General features: G+C 42.8%; 2 protein-coding genes across 3 annotated transcripts; one reads left to right on the plus strand and one right to left on the minus strand.

Moving 5' to 3' along the window:
- The first annotated feature begins 204 nt into the window (after positions 1 to 204).
- rabepk (Rab9 effector protein with kelch motifs) lies at positions 205 to 10,542 on the plus strand. Of its 2 annotated transcripts, none has more exons than XM_084324511.1 (8): positions 205 to 261; positions 1,547 to 1,601; positions 1,694 to 1,848; positions 3,276 to 3,431; positions 4,235 to 4,399; positions 4,640 to 4,789; positions 6,559 to 6,708; positions 8,080 to 10,542. In XM_084324511.1, the coding sequence occupies exons 2-8, from the start codon at positions 1,549 to 1,551 to the stop codon at positions 8,307 to 8,309; spliced, it is 1,059 nt and encodes a 352-aa protein (XP_084180637.1). In that variant the 5' UTR covers positions 205 to 261; positions 1,547 to 1,548; the 3' UTR covers positions 8,310 to 10,542. The 2 variants fall into 2 exon arrangements, with proteins under 2 accessions (XP_084180637.1, XP_084180638.1); XM_084324512.1 differs by having other exon boundaries at positions 216 to 366.
- Positions 10,543 to 10,580: 38 nt separating this feature from the next.
- Positions 10,581 to 14,948, minus strand: LOC311237409 (endoplasmic reticulum chaperone BiP). The gene is made up of 9 exons (XM_084325265.1): positions 14,816 to 14,948; positions 14,170 to 14,324; positions 13,817 to 14,048; positions 13,558 to 13,695; positions 13,307 to 13,419; positions 12,812 to 13,202; positions 12,469 to 12,706; positions 12,176 to 12,343; positions 10,581 to 11,450 (listed from the first exon to the last, which is right to left on the minus strand). The coding sequence occupies exons 2-9, from the start codon at positions 14,286 to 14,288 to the stop codon at positions 10,873 to 10,875; spliced, it is 1,977 nt and encodes a 658-aa protein (XP_084181391.1). The 5' UTR covers positions 14,289 to 14,324; positions 14,816 to 14,948; the 3' UTR covers positions 10,581 to 10,872.
- Positions 14,949 to 16,435: the final 1,487 nt, after the last annotated feature.

Raw genomic sequence — 16,435 nt, forward strand, 5'->3', positions numbered from 1 at the left:
CAGCTGTGCCCGCACAGTGCAATATTCCAATTCAGCCATTGGCAATTCAGCCATTGGGTGGGTGGCGCTGCTGAGCGGCCCTCACAGCGCGGCCGTCAGAGCGCCGCTGGCTCTGCGGCTCTGCAGCTGCATAATATTGACGCGTGGCTGTGAAACCATGACAACAACGTTGCGAACGTAACTTGAACGTAATATTTCAATGATGGAGTCTTGTGTTAGCTTTTGGGCTATGGTAGCAATGGCATAGTTCCTATTTATACAGTAAGCCTTAAGTTATTGCACACGTGGTTAACAGCCGAGAAAATAATCGTGAATCATTCGGTAACAACTAACAACGACGAGTGTAGACTTCTATAAACGTCAGAGGTAAATGAGGTTGGAAGCTGTGTGCAGTTATGTGCTAACAGACAGCTAATGTTACGTTAGCCAGTCCTGCATGTAGTCGATTAGCTAGCCAACGTGACCGTCGCGCGAAGGAAACATATATTTATTTACTAACGTTAGTGTTTTGCTTGGATTGGAAGTGATATTTCAAACTTATCTGCCGTTTCTGTCTATTATTTTGGAATAGTTCATCGTTACTTGGCGTACCTTTTTAGTTGGTTGTAGTAGTCCTTGCGAGCCGCTAGATGCTGCTATTAAACATGCACGTCCTGAGTCTTGACAGCTTTGGGTCCCATTATAATATTATCCAGATTTGAACTAGTCTTCAGAATTACAACTACCGATGCTAAGGGTTATACCCAAAACGTCTAAAATAAGGCGTGTTTCACGTCAGTAGAACTTTAGTAGACCCGCAGTCTTACCTCTATCTACGACTACAAGTAAGCTAGCGACCACTGCTGTCGTCCGCTGTCAACACCACATTCATCCCAGGTGTCATTAATTTCCATTCATTTTGAGGACCAAATATTTATGGTAAATTGTCAACTTTTCACAGAATGATTAGAATGGTTTGGGATTAGACACAAATGCCAAAACAAACTCCTACATTTGACTAAAAATGATCTGTATTATTGAGTTGTTTATACTACAGAAGTATGATATTTACACTAGGTCCACAAAATAAATGGAAGTCAATGAGGAGCCTGACACCTGGGAGGAATGGTGGTGTTGACTGTTCAAACAAGCTTCATTTTTGGTTATCTGTGATACTCTGTATACACACCCAATTCACAGGTGTGGACAACAGGGACAGCGATGGTTGCTAGCTTACTTGTAGATGCAAAAAAGAGGTAAGATTGCTGAAACTTGACAAGTTATTTAAAGTGAAATATCCCTTTAAATGCCATTGACTCTGAACATTTCAGTATATCGGTTTTTTTGTACCATTACAAACGTAACCATTAATGTCGCCTTCTTGCCACACTGATTATTTTTGTGATAGATGGTTTATATGCCTTATTTAAAATGTTCTAGCTCAAGCGCCTATCACCCACACTTGCAAATATGTGGACTAGACAAATGTAGGAGCTGCAATCTGTGATATTCCACTAGGAAAACTGTCTTTGAGGGCTTATGGAATAATATATTTCTTGTCTGACAGTAATGGAACTGCTCCCGGTGCTTGGCCTGCAGGACAAGCCAAGTGAAGGATTGTGGTAAATATATTTAGGCAAAAATGATTGCCACCGTTATATGACGTAGAATCTAGCGTTCTGGTTTGGTGAGGTTGTGTTGTTTTTGACTGTAGGTATGCCTTGGTTCCAGGACGAGAGGGCCCGGGGGCCAGCGTGGGCCACACCTGTACGTACGTCCGCTCTGAAGATGGCGGAGGAGGAAAAGTCCTCATTGTGGGAGGAGCCAACCCCAGTGGCAGCTTCTCAGAGTGCCATGTCATAAATCTAGGTAGAGAATGTTCACCAGTACATTTGAGATATGCTTATTGTTGCCTTCCAAGGATGGCACCAATTCCTATAATTCAGAACTCTCATAATAGAATAGAATAGAAATACTTTTATTATCCCGAGGGAAATTTGACACTGCAAATCGCTCAACATTAAACATTTAGACAGAACAGGTCACGAATAAGAATAACAAAACAAATCAAATTGCCTAAGATAAGAATAGAATAAAAATGGAATAAAATATACAGTAAATAAATACAGTAAAAATATACTGAGGTCTGCAGCACGTGTAATATTGCACAGTGCTGTTTCAAAGTAAGAGTCCAGGAAGATGGTAACTGTCACTCAGTGATGCAGTGAGGCACAGTGACCACTGACTCATAGAACATCCTCAACATCCTTGTACAGACATTGAAGGATCTCAGCCTTCTGAGGAAGTAGAGTCGGCTCTGGCCCTTCTTGTACAGTGCCTCTGCGTGTTTTGACCCGTTCAGTTTGTTGTCGATGTGCACACCGAGATATTTGTAGGTACCATGTCCACATCGACTCCCCTGATGGAAACGGGGGTCACAGGTGCACTGCACTCCTCCTCCTCCCCAGCGCCACATTTAGCTGCAAGTGGTTTTTATCGCACCATGTGACGAAGTCCACTACCAGTTCCCGGTATTCCCTCTCGTCACCGTCCTTTATACATCACACTATCGCAGAGTCATCAGAAAACTTCTGAAGGTGGCAGGACTCTGACCGATAGTGGAAGTCGTTGGTGTAGACGGTGAAGAGGAAGGGAGAGAGGACTGTCCCCTGCGGGCCCCCAGTGTTGCTGACCAGTCTGCAATGCTCTGTAATAACTTGTCATATATCTATATATCATATAACACGACCGGCTCATTGCTAACATCGGATCACACTGGGCGGCAGTGGTTAGGCTACCTCACAGTGAGAAGGTCCTGGGTTCAAGCCCTAGCAGGGCAGGGGACCTTTCTGTGTGGAGTTTGCATGTTCTGGCATTACAACCCTGGGGTGCCGCACTGTGTCACTGGGTCAAATGCAGAGAAAGAATTTATAAATGTATTTATAAGGGATTAATAAAGGTTACTTAACTTAACTGGTGTAGTGACTTTTACATAAATATGTGTAGTCATTGTTTCATCTGTTTAGATTGGAGAAGTCAGTCTCTCCGTTATATTTTTAACTCCAATAAAAGACTGTGCAGAGACTCGCTGCTTGCTTGGGAGGTGTGAGAGTGCTGGTTCTAATGATTGTATCAAGCATTACATCACAGTGGGGGCTGTTAGGGGGCTTTTAGCAGTGCACTGTTATTTGTTTCTGGCTGAGAGTTAATGTAAACCGAGATTTTAAACACTAATACAAAATCTAAGACAATGGATTGTCTACTCTTCCATTATATTAGCTGTTCCTTGTTTACAGATGGCCATGAATGGGACATCCCAGACTGGGCGGGTTTGGAGGCCAGGTATGAGCACTGTAGCTTTGTACCAGAGACCTCTCCACAGAACTTGTGGGTGTTCGGCGGGGCGCAGCAGAATGGAAACCGCAACTGTATCCAGAATCTACAACTAACGGGTACAGTGATGACACAGACTTAAAGGGATTTGGGATTTTAAGTGGTATGAATTATTAAATACTTTCCCCCGGCCAACCGGGAAGCTTCAGACAGGCATCAAATGGGGTCAGTAGACAAAGAAGTGTTATTTCACACCATATCATGTATTGTAGGCAAAGGAAAACCACAGTCCTCGCGCATTTCCAAACGCAATGTGTTGGTGAATAAGCTAATGCCATTGTATCAACTACTAATTACTAACATGGTTGTGGTGTTAATGTTAATGATGTCGGGTAGGGATGCACCGATATGAAAAATGTGTACAATGCCGATATTAATGTTTCTGTCATGGCCGATAACCAATACTACAGATGTCGATATGATCTATATAAATAAAACACATTTCTGTGATAATAAAAAAAATTTACATACTGTACTGAAACAATGTTAGCCCACAATCCTGTGCTGCATCATTGTCACATGCAAGTAACCCAAACAAACTGGCCAAAAAAAGAAAAACACACAACAGCTAGACAGAAGAATGATCAGTTGTTCACATCAGCCCCAATTTAGTTGATTGGACTGATGCAATCAAAACATAAAATCACTATTACCAGCCTATATATGTTTGCCAATATATATATATATATATATATATATATATGCCCAGTTTTGCTCATCGGACCAATAACCCATATGGAAAAATCACAAATACAGATATGGTCACTGATCAATCACAGTTCAACAGTTTATGATAAATGGTATTCATCATCCAATCTGTGTGCGTCTTCATATAATAGAACTCTCTTGATTGCCCCCACAGACAGCGGGTCACGGTGGAGGAGTGTAGAGGCCAAGGGGACACCACCCTGCCCCAGGACATACCACACCAACTCAGCCTGCATAGGAGACGCACTGTACGTCTTCTCCGGAGGAGAGGCGGGGGCCACACCTGTCTCTGACCCCAAACTTCATGTCTTTGATGCAGGTTAGTAGTACAGGTCGTTTGTGTCTGAGATGCACTAAAATCAGTGCGTATATCGTCTGACAATCGGGCATCGGCTGATATGGACGTAAGTCAGAGTCGCTCAGTAGAAATCTGTCCGATTGTATTTTTCACTCCTGCCCATCAAACATCAAAATGTTTCAACCATGTTTTGTCTCTGTATATATTTTCCCATCTCAACACAGCTATACTGACGTGTTGTTTTCTTCATTCTGTTCCCAGTGTCTTCCAGCTGGTCCCAGCCAGACACACAAGGCAAACACCCCCCTGCCAGGCACGGACACATCATAGTAGCAGTGGGATCCAAGATATACATCCATGGTGGCATGGCAGGAGAAAAACTTCACAGTGATATGTACTCACTGGACACCGGTAAGTCTGATCTAGTACTGGACACAAGTAAGTCTGATCTATATATACTGACTGGACATCAATACATATGATCTATATATACTTACTAGACACCAGTACGTATGATCTATACTCACTAGACACCAGTACGTATGATCTATATATACTCACTAGACACCAGTACGTATGATCTATATGTACTCACTAGACACCAGTACGTATGATCTATATGTACTCACTAGACACCAGTATGTATGATCTATATGTACTCACTAGACACCAGTATGTATGATCTATATATACTCACTAGACACCAGTACGTATGATCTATATGTACTCACTAGACACCAGTATGTATGATCTATATGTACTCACTACACACCAGTATGTATGATCTATACTCACTAGACACCAGTACGTATGATCTATACTCACTACACCAGTAAGTCTGATCTATATGTACTCACTAGACACCAGTAAATCTATAACAAGGGACTAAACACGTTTTGCAATTATGCCACATCAATGTGGAACGCCCTACCCAAAGCTGTAAAGGAATGTGAATCACTACCCACTTTCAAAAACACTCTCAAAAAACACCTACGGGAGACTGCAATTCGAAACTGGCCCCTACAAATGTCCTAACCTAGTTGTACAGTAAATGACCAAGTATGGCTTTGTCAGTATTCCAATGTACAGTGTACAATGTGTGTGTCCCCCCTACCCAACCCCCCCCCCCACCTCCAATGTACAGCCCCCCCCCCCCCCCCCCCCAACCCACCCAACCCCACCCCACCCACCCAACCTCCTCCAATGTACAGTTTCTACGTCAAATGTATATACACTCTTTTTCTGGACACTTTTGTATCACAAACAGTACTGTATTTGCAAATCTGATATGTCATAAATGTATAGATGTAGCAGTACTGTCTATCTGTATGTCATGTATGTCATATATGTTATGATGAATTGAAAATGGGGGACCCTGATGTAAACAAGACGAAAGTCTTTCTCTGGTCTGCATCCCCTTAACAATTGTATGTATTGAGCTGTACTGTACTGTACCCATTCTGCAATCTGTTAATAAACTTTTCAATCAATCAATCAATCAATGGAGTTATAAGCAGAGGATGATGATCAAAGTGTTGCTATTTCATGGATGTCTTAGAGCAGTGGTTCTCAACTAGGGGTACATGAACCCCCAGAGGTCCTTGGGGAGGTTGCAGGGGGTCCCCAGAAAAATGGAGAATAGTTTAATTTCACTAATTCATTATAGGTTCATCCCAGTGAGAGAATATATAAGAGTGTCCACTCTAATCATAGATTTCAATCTCCAATCGTATCTCCCCATCTACAGTATAGGCCGTTATGGAATTCAGGAATAAGTCGTATCTAACAACGCATATCTTCTCAGATCCGTGAGACAAAATCGAATCAAGTGGAGGTCCGTAGCCTAATGTGTACCAATGTTGGGGGTCCTTGATGGGAAAAAGGTTGAGAACCACTGTGACTTACAGAATGATATGACAAGGAGGGGACACAGTTGCAACATTCTCCTGGAAGTTCATTCCTAGGAGACAACGCTACCTCTGACTCTGACAGCAGGGTTAGTCTCCCAGCAGTAAAGATTTATCATGATACCGACCGATCCTGGTTTTATCATTCAAAGATACTCGTCATTTCTCTCAATCGTCACAACTGATCAGAATTGGAGCCTCAGATTTGATTGCGTGGTCTGGGCGGAAGCATGGGTTTCCATAGCGGCCTAACTGTCGGTGTGCTGTTTCAAGGCAGTATGAAGTGGGAGAAGGTGTCGGCCAAGGGAGACATCCCACCAGGAGTGGCCGCCCACTCAGCTGTGGCCTTGGGCAGCAACATCTACATCTTTGGCGGGATGACTGCAGAGGGAGCCAGCAACAACATGCACAGATTTCACACCAGTAAGACCAACGATTCCTAAAGCCCACAAATGTTGGTTTGATATTGCACTAACCCCTCAATATCCCATGTAATGTACTGTCATATTTACATTTAGTCATTTAGCTGACGCTTTTATCCAAAGCGACTTACAAGTTTTGTACGACAAGTCAGTAGGAAGGGTGCAACTCTATTAGCTGAGTAACAATGTTCATATGACTCATTTGTCATACTGTATATCAGGCTCTGGAACCCGATTCATCCTTGTGTTTGTCTGTTTGCCACTATCTCCGCCCCTTAACCCTTTCACTGCCACACGACAGAAGGTTAGCCCTTTACTATCACATTTGCGGAGCTAATGATGCTAATGATGGAGCATCGCCGTCGGTTGTGTGATAGTAAAGGGCTAACCTTCTGTATTGTCACAGTGAAAGGGTTAACCAGCTGTCGTGTGGCAGTGAAAGGGTTAATGTAAAGCCACAGTTCTAGAAAATCGATATAAATCGTATGTATTATTATATATCACTCAAATGTTTAATCTGATCATAGAATTAGCTGCAAGAGCGTGCCAGCTTGCTTGCACAAGTTGTATTTTTCTTTCTTAACAGAATATATATAATATTGCGACCAGGGGTGTAAAAAGTACCCAGAAATTATACTTAAGTGAAAGTATGGGTACCGTCTCAAAATCGTACTCAAGTAAAAGTCATAGTATCTGGCTAAAAACACACTTGAGTAAAAGTCTAAACGTTTCTACTTTTAAGTGTACTTAAGTACTAAAAACTGAAAAAGTTTCTGACTGTCTATTCTTCTGATAGCAGGTGTTTAATCAAAGATCCCAGCTTTCTAGTCTTGCACAAGGACCAATCAACATGGGTATGGGCGGGTTTCCATTGATGGGGATTTTATTGGCTGTTTTTAAATAAAGTGTGGCCGCAGGATTAATAATGTTAACGTTAGTTCGGCCAGAGAAACAAATGTACCAATTAAAATAGTTGGACCTGCGATATTTGTACTTTGTAGGTCTGCATTTTAAATGTAAGGAGTAAAAAGTTTTTTTTTTTTTCTGAAATGTAATTGAGTAAAAGTACAAGTATACAAACCTAATAATACTTGAGTAAAGTACAAATCCCCAAAAACAGTTAAGTATTGTAACAAAGTACAATTACGTTACACCCCTGAATGTGACAATCAAGTAGGTCTGCTTGTGTTGAGTTTGACCAAATAGTACATAGGGAAATATGTGCTATCAAGCTGGGATGCTGTTGCGACTGATCAGACGTACTATTCCTCTTATCAAACTCAAAAACATGCCAAGGCTAAAGACGAGACCCTTTTATAGAAGTTGTACCGCATGTCATACTCCACACACGTGTTCCACTCTTCACTTGCAGACAAAGGGAGATGGGTTCTGATGAAGTTCAAAGGGGACCTTCCGCCTAACCGTCTGGACCACTCCATGTGTGTGCTGCCTTGGAGGGTGAGGGCAGAGGCGAGTGGAGAAGGGGACCAGGCCCAGGGTTCAGCCGCACCAGCAGAGACTGTACAGCTGGCCTTTATATTTGGAGGGATGGACACCCATAGAGTCATCCATAACGACTGTGTCGCCACTTTAATAACATGACGTGGACCTTGTGACTCGTGTGTGTGTGTGTATATAAGGGTTTCTCCCGTTGTATTTCTGGACTTATAAAAGAAATAATCATGATCTGGATTGGTGGAAAGTTTCTTGGTCGAAGGAGAACCCCGATTGTGTAATCACGTTTTCAAATCTACTCAAGATGTTGCCACTGTATTAATGTATGGTGCGATAGAATATTGTGTGAGGTTATCATTCTGCCATGAATCTGTTGCTGCATCCAAGCCAGGCCTCCATCATAGGCAGTTACCACTGGGGCCAACATCTTTCAATGGGAATTGTGCCTGAGCTGTACAGTAAATGCGGTACTCATTTTATATTGAAAAGTACGTTTTTTTTACCTAGCAAGACGTAGGATTTTGTTAGGATGGAAGTCACCTGCCCCCGCCCCCCCCAAGGTAGCTATGTGGCTTATGGACACTATGTTCTTCTTAAAGTTAGAAAAGATTAAGTTTACCCTTAAAGGATCTACAAAAAAGTTTACCCAATACTGGCAACCGTTTATCACTTACTTTGAAAACCTTGCAACATTACCCACCAACTAAGCCCCGATTAGCTGGAAATAAAACCTGCATTTGAAAGACCCGATAACTACACACCAATCACGGCCTGCGGTACCTGGGTGTGAGTGACTCCCTCGAACGCCATTCTAACTGACAACTTTTTCATTTTATTTTTTATCGTTACTGTAACCTCTGATTTGCCTGCGCAGACGTAACTGCACATGACATATGTTGTATACTCCATGATACAACTCTGGTACCCTGTCCTGATAATGGCAGTGATATGAAGTGCCGAAATCTATCTATACTTGACCTGGTCCCATCTGTTTTTACTAGTCAATAAAAAAAAAAAACTAATCTCACAATTTTCTGTAATTAATCTAGATTAAAAATAGAATTTTTCTAATTAAAACCACAGCTTGTAACATTTACTTGAGTAAAATCATGGAATTAATGTAAAATCAACACAAAGAAAGTACATTTAGATTCAAAGACTATTTTAATAGCTTTCTTTGAATAGTTTCTCCTGTGAAATACAAACGTTCAACAACCTCCGTTCAACAACCTCAGCTAGACCTCTTTCTTATATCCGAACAAGCCAATATACTGCTGAAAGTTCAGAACGTTGAACATTTCACTCCATCGATTAATCTATTTATTTTAATGCTTTAAATCATTTAAATTAATCTCAAGTTAAAGCATTAATTTTGACATCCCTATTTTTAACCTCTTTGGTGAGGGGGAGGAAGGAAAGGTTTGGAGAGGAGGGAAGAGAGGGAGGAGGGAAACATAGGACTTAGTCTATGTTTTTTTTATTTTCTCCAAAAATTACCGTTTTATTTTTCTCTCATATGCACCGACGTACACAGATGCTACAGTACACAATGTGCTGAGATTCCGTAATATGACTCAAGATACCTTGTTCCGACAACGAAAGTAAGGGGGGGGAAATACTTATTATTTGGGGGGAGGGGAGGGGGTCTGTTATATTTGAAAAAAAATTGTAAACTGCATTCGTTTTTTTTTTACTGTTCTCCTCGGATAAAGAGGTTAGATGCTTACAGTCTACATGTCCTAAGGAGGGGGGGAGGGAGGAAAAAACTGTGGTAAAACTAAGAAATGCAAATAAAAATATATTGGAAAAGTACGTTTTGCACATTGCTCATGTAATCATTTGCATTAAAATCAGGGGTATTAAAAGTTGCCTGTGTGAAAGTTCTGAATTATTCTGATGTCAGGTGTAATGAAGCTGTTAAGCCAAGAATATAGTCATCATTCACAGAATTGTAGGTGGTTACTTTCTAGCCTCTGTTCTGTGGACCCAATTTTCCTCAAGACAGTGGTACAGGTTACCTTTGTGTCGGAGAAGATAATAAAAAATAAGTACTTTTATTACCAAGCCCATTATGCTGGGTACCAGTGTATCACACCAAACTGGACTAATGTCGATTTCTCTTTTTTTTTAATAACCCTCAACTTGAGTTAACATTTTATCCAACTATTTCTGCCAACACTTTACAATGTGCTAAATGAAATGAGGTGAATGCCAAATGACCCAATGTATACATGACACTTAAAAGAAATAGAACCAAAGACAATTTTATATCAAACATTTATTTCAATGTCTTTCCAGTAGAAAGCCTTTTCTACATTGACCAGATTTCAATAAATAACTTGTTAACATTGCTTGTGAACACGTTTTGCCCTTGTACAGAACCCACACTGATGGCCCACCCACCCCCACTAAGCCCCATCCCCTCTACAAGAACCCCTTTCAGGACTGCCTGAGAACAGCAGCAGCGAGCCTCGAAACCGGGCCGACAAATATCTCCGCTTCACAGCGAAGAGAAACATCTCACACACACCTTGAAACTTGGCATTTCAAAAGTCTTTCCAGAAGCTTCACCACGGTCGCGTTTTACAGCCACCCCCTTTCTGACCTTTCCTCTCACCATGAGTCCATTGAGTCCATTATGTACATCTGAGTGCCACTACCAGAGAGGCAAGGGTGCGGTAGGAAAGATGCAGAGTTGCCCTCTCACTGCCTACAACTCATCCTTCTCCTCCTGCTCACCCTGCTCACCCTCTCCCCCCTCGGGCGGGGGTGCACCGGCTCCTCCGTACAGCTTGCCGACGATGGGCTGCACAATCTCCTCCAGCTCCTTCTTCTTGGCTTGGAACTCCTCTGTGTCCGAGTCCTGGTGGGACTCCATCCACTCAATCTTCTCCTCCACAGCCTTCTCAATGGTTTCCTTGTCCTCGTCGGACAGCTTGCCACCCAGCTTCTCCTTGTCGCCGATCTGGTTCTTAAGAGAGTAGGCGTAGCTCTCCAGCTCGTTACGGGCATCGATGCGTTCCTTCAGCCTCTTGTCCTCATCGGCGAAGCGTTCGGCGTCGTTCACCATGCGCTCAATGTCCTCTGGCGTCAGGCGGTTCTGGTCATTGGTGATGGTGATTTTGTTCTTGTTGCCCGTGCCCTTATCCTCGGCGGTGACGCGCAGGATGCCGTTGACGTCAATCTCGAAGGTGACCTCTATCTGGGGTACACCACGGGGAGCGGGAGGGATACCAGTCAGGTCGAAGGTGCCCAGCAGGTGGTTGTCTTTGGTCAGGGGCCGCTCGCCTGAAGGGAAAGAAATGAAAATTACAACCCGAATCCAAAGTTATGAAACCATCGTTTCATAATTATTTTTATAGGCATGTTTATATAAAATATATATATGAATAAAGTTATAAAGATGAATCAGGACTGTTAAAAGTTGCATCACACCTTCAAATCCTAGCCATTATGTATAGGTTTTAGGGTTGTACCAAATAGTTAGAAGCTTTGATGTTGACATTTGAATTTTTTATTTAAAAATATCATTTCAAATATATATATATTTTTTATGAGTCTATTCATTCCGTTTAAAACAATGGGGTTTTTCTTCACAGTTGCAGATAAAGATTAGGCTACACTAATATTATAGTATATGACAGTCATAAAAATTTAAATAAAATCATAAATGTAGCATTGGCATAAGTGTATCTGCATTGGCTTGGCACTCCATCAAGACGTCACCATCGCAACCGTGCCCTTATTGGATTATTTATGTTGACGAAACTGACTTATTCATTATAGTTGATTTATTTATTTATTATTAAACTCAATCAGATTAATCACTTTATTCAAATTGAGGATTTAGTTTGATATATATTAAAAGTAATTAAATATAAAAATATGTGCTTAAGTCATAAAATATGAGGACAGACATTTGAAGCTTCGTTCGAATACTTCAATAGATTTGAATGTTACAAAATGACAGCCCTAATAGGTTTCCATCAATATGTCATGCAGTCTTCTCTTACCTTCATAGACCTTGATGGTGACAGTGGGCTGGTTGTCGGAGGCGGTGGAGAAGATCTGGGACTTCTTGGTGGGCACCACAGTGTTTCTGGGAATCAGCTTAGTCATGACTCCTCCAACCGTCTCAATACCCAGAGTCAGGGGGCACACGTCTAGAAGAACCAGGTCACCTGGAAGACAAGAATGAGAAACATTTGGGTCAAGGTGTCCAGGTCCCATGTTACACTGCATCAAAAGCAGTGAAACATATGCACCACAACGCAAAAAAGTGACTCATGTCTGGATTGTGACCTACCAGTGTCCTCCTCTCCAGACAGCACTCCAGCCTGCACAGCAGCTCCGTAGGCCACAGCCTCATCGGGGTTGATGCCCCTGGAAGGCTCTTTGCCGTTGAAGAACTCCTTCACCAGCTGCTGGATTTTGGGGATACGAGTGGAGCCTCCGACCAGGACGATCTCATCAATGTCAGGCTTCTTCAGGTCGGAGTCTTCCAGCACCTTCTGTACAGGCTTCATGGTGGAACGGAACAGGTCCTAGCAGGGGAAGAAAAAGGCTTAGTTGTGTTCTGCAAGTGCAGGTTTTCTTAAGTTAAATGTGCATATATACAGGGTTTTACTTATGGGAAACGGTCTTCTTACCATGTTGAGCTCCTCAAACTTGGCACGGGTCAGGGTCTCTGAGATGTCCTCTCCCTCGAAGAAGGACTCAATCTCAATGCGGGCCTGGTGACTGGTGGACAGGGCCCTCTTGGCCTTCTCCACCTCACGACGCAGCTTCTGCACAGCACGGTTGTCCTTGCGCACATCCTTGCCGGTCTTCTTCTTGTACAGCTTGATGAAGTGCTCCATGACACGCTGGTCAAAGTCCTCACCTCCCAGATGGGTGTCGCCGTTGGTGGCTACGACCTCAAACACGCCGTTGTCGATGGTGAGCAGGGAGACGTCGAAGGTGCCGCCGCCCAGGTCAAACACGAGGATGTTCTTCTCGCCGTCCTTCTTGTCCAGGCCATAGGCAATGGCGGCAGCGGTTCTGGATGAGATAAGAGCAAGACGTTATTAAGATGTTCTAAGAAAGTTTAAGTTAATCTTTAAAATCACGGTGAGTGATAAAAGATACTACACAAAGACACTTACGGTTCGTTGATGATTCTCATGACGTTCAGACCGGCAATGACTCCAGCATCCTTGGTGGCCTGTCGCTGGGCGTCATTGAAGTAAGCTGGGACAGTGACCACAGCATGAGTGACCTAGGAGAAGACAAGAAGAGGGTTAATCTCTTTCAAGCAAATAGTCATAGTTTGATACATTGCAAATTGTATGAAAAAAATATTCAAATATTGTTACTCAAAACCCCTCATTTCTATCTGTGAATGAGTTTTAGTTACCTTCTTGCCCAGGTAAGCCTCAGCGGTCTCCTTCATCTTGACCAGCACCATGGCAGAGATCTCCTCAGGAGCAAAGGTCTTCATCACACCATTACCAATGTCCACCTGGATATGGGGCTTACTCTTCTTATCAAGAACCTAGGAGGCAAAAGTATGGTACACTGAGCAATTTGCCTGCGAGGTGAACATTCTTAGCCACTTTTAGGTTGCAGGAATTCCACCTAAGGCTCTAAAAGGCAGGCATGGTTAAGAACCTCACCTTGAAGGGCAAGTACTTGATGTCTTGCTGCACCGTGGAGTCAGCCCATGTGCGGCCAATCAACCTCTTGGCATCGAAGACTGTGTTCTCTGGGTTGGAGGTCAGCTGGTTCTTGGCAGCATCACCGATCAAACGCTCACCCTCCGCGGTGAAGGCCACGTAGGATGGAGTGATGCGGTTTCCCTGGTCATTGGCAATGATATCCACACGGCCATTCTTGAATACTCCAACGCTAGAGAAGACAAAATGCATAATGAAGACTTTACAAATTACCATCTTTGCCAAGCATACTTAATATCGTATGGGTACCATTTACTTTTTTGAAAGTCTACACAACAGTCACAATTTCTTACCATGAGTAGGTGGTGCCCAGGTCGATTCCAATCACGGTTCCCACAAGATCCTTCCTGTCGTCATCGGCATCGGCAAACACGGTGCCGGCGAGCAGCAGCACGAAGCACAAGAGCCTCATCTTCTTCGTCTGGTTCGTTCTCTCGTTTGTAGAAATCTGAGGATCCGAGAGAATGCAGTCAAGACCAGCAGTGGCACTGCGCTGCAACGTGTGCCTTTTACAGTAACGTTACTAAAGTTAGCCACTTGTTTTTTTAAACTACTCGTACCAAAGAAATAAATAGGAAATAAGACTAGTCAGTTAGATGGGGTGGCGCCCCAGTGCGTGGCATGATAATGACCATCACCGGTGTTTCGGTCACGTTCATGGTCGAGCTAACGTTAGTTAAGACGAGTGATCTTGAAAAAAACCATGAAGGGGGAAAAACAGTTACTTCATCTTGCCGATGGGATGAGTTAATCAGAAATGTTCTACCCCTGAACATGCTTTACTGCTGGTGAGTGATGAAGGTTAGCTTAGCTTGCTGGCCGGTAAGAAGCTAATGTTAGCTACCAACCACCACCGATAGCCGGCTTTTACATGTAGTGTCATTTCATCTGAATAATGCGTGCACGATAAAAGTAGACTGTTTTGAAATCGTTACATACCTTTCTATAAATGAATCGTTGAATATTCGCCGTGACGTTATCCCAATAGAAGTGGTGGCTTGGCGGCCCTGTGTGTCTCTGTGTCGGTGTCCCTGAGTCTGTAGTGATGCTGATGAACGCTGCTCTCCGTATATAAACCACCGCTTCTTCCCCATCGTGGAGGCTGACGATTGGTCACATAGCAGCTCGTTGGAAGACGCTCATTGGTGGAATCAGACATGCTGGCCGACGCTGATTTGCACACGTTTGGTCAAATTGACGTCACGAGCCGTGTCCTACTGTACTGTCGCTGATAGGCTATCTGTCAGATTGCCCAAGCCCCTCCGTGTGACACCTTCGTGGACATTAGTTGGTGCAGTGAAATGCCAATCTTATTATTGGGGGGGGGGGGGGGGGGCATTTTCACATTCAGGCATTTCAGGTTCATGCTTCTTTCCAGGTTTACAAGTAGGCCCCCGATCGTTTTAAATAACGACAAACATTTAAACCTATCTATGATTTAGATCAGTTTTAAAACTCATACCTATTTGGCTTTAGGCGATTTGTTACCATGTCATTGTCATACTAGTGATGATGACTCAGTCACTACAATGCCTAAGAAACACAATTTACAGTCAAATGAAGTTACATCAGATGAACAAGGTTGTATGTTAGTTAGATCAGAGAATAGGCAGTCTCCACCTCCAAATGAGGCAATGCTTGTTTTGAAATGTAACATGACGTGAAATAGGCATGTAATCATTTTCATATTCAATGTTAATAAATGCCCTTATTTCACTGATACAGCTGAGTCATAGAGCAGAGTACAAACGTTCATTAAAGTCTCAAAAATGAAACTGACAAAAAACACATTTGTTGACCACTCACATTAGTTCTGAGACAGTACACAAAAGACCATAATATGTACACTATATTTTTGTCCACCAGATGTACATGTAATCATTAACTGTATTGTACATAAACACTATACCACTGTGACTTTATTGCTTTTATCGTTATATATGCCTATGTTTGTGTACAGCACTTTGAGCTACATGACATGTATGAAAGGTGCTTTATAAATACTTACTTACTTACATATAATACACTATAGTATAAACACAGATCAGGTATCGCATAGGCGGCAGGTCTATAAGGCCAGGGGGGGCTATGCCTACCCAGAATATTATGCTGGGAATTTTTAAATGTATATATAATATATCATGTGCGCAGGCTGCTGGCTATTGTGTGTCTTGTGCTGCAGCCCGCTGGCCGAGGTGTCAACGACGAAGGTGTCAGTCGGCTATGACAGCGTTTAACATTCCAGGTACAGGCAGTAACCAATCACGCATAGGCTCAGGTTAAATAATGTAGCCAAGCACATCATGCATATGATCATCCTGATCCCGCAGTAAAGCAAACATCTGCGTTGTGAATATCCGCCCACCGATCGCTTTGTAGCAAACACTAGCGCACTATTTTGAGTCAAATTTCAAAAAGCAAAATGGATATACGGTATTTTCCCAAGGCATATAAACAAAGTAATTTAGAAGCTGCACCGGGTTGGTCCTGGGCATAACTACACGGATCACCTGAGGCTGTATGTTGCTTTATCTTGGCAAACAAGGGCTTGCTCTATAT

This window comes from Notolepis coatsorum, assembly GCF_963971535.1.
Source record: "Notolepis coatsorum genome assembly, chromosome: 11".
Taxonomy (NCBI): domain Eukaryota; kingdom Metazoa; phylum Chordata; class Actinopteri; order Aulopiformes; family Paralepididae; genus Notolepis; species Notolepis coatsorum.

Excerpts from the sequence above, each read along its gene's own strand:
- rabepk (XM_084324511.1), top strand. The coding sequence starts at position 1,549 with ATGGAACTGCTCCCGGTGCTTGGCCTGCAGGACAAGCCAAGTGAAGGA. Across the intron at positions 4,400-4,639 it reads ACTTCATGTCTTTGATGCAG|TGTCTTCCAGCTGGTCCCAG; the intron begins GTTAGTAGTACA and ends TTCTGTTCCCAG. Across the intron at positions 6,709-8,079 it reads CATGCACAGATTTCACACCA|ACAAAGGGAGATGGGTTCTG; the intron begins GTAAGACCAACG and ends CTTCACTTGCAG.
- LOC311237409 (XM_084325265.1), bottom strand. The coding sequence starts at position 14,288 with ATGAGGCTCTTGTGCTTCGTGCTGCTGCTCGCCGGCACCGTGTTTGCC. Across the intron at positions 13,203-13,306 it reads ATGAGAATCATCAACGAACC|AACCGCTGCCGCCATTGCCT; the intron begins GTAAGTGTCTTT and ends TATCTCATCCAG. Across the intron at positions 12,344-12,468 it reads GTCTGGAGAGGAGGACACTG|GTGACCTGGTTCTTCTAGAC; the intron begins GTAGGTCACAAT and ends CTTGTCTTCCAG.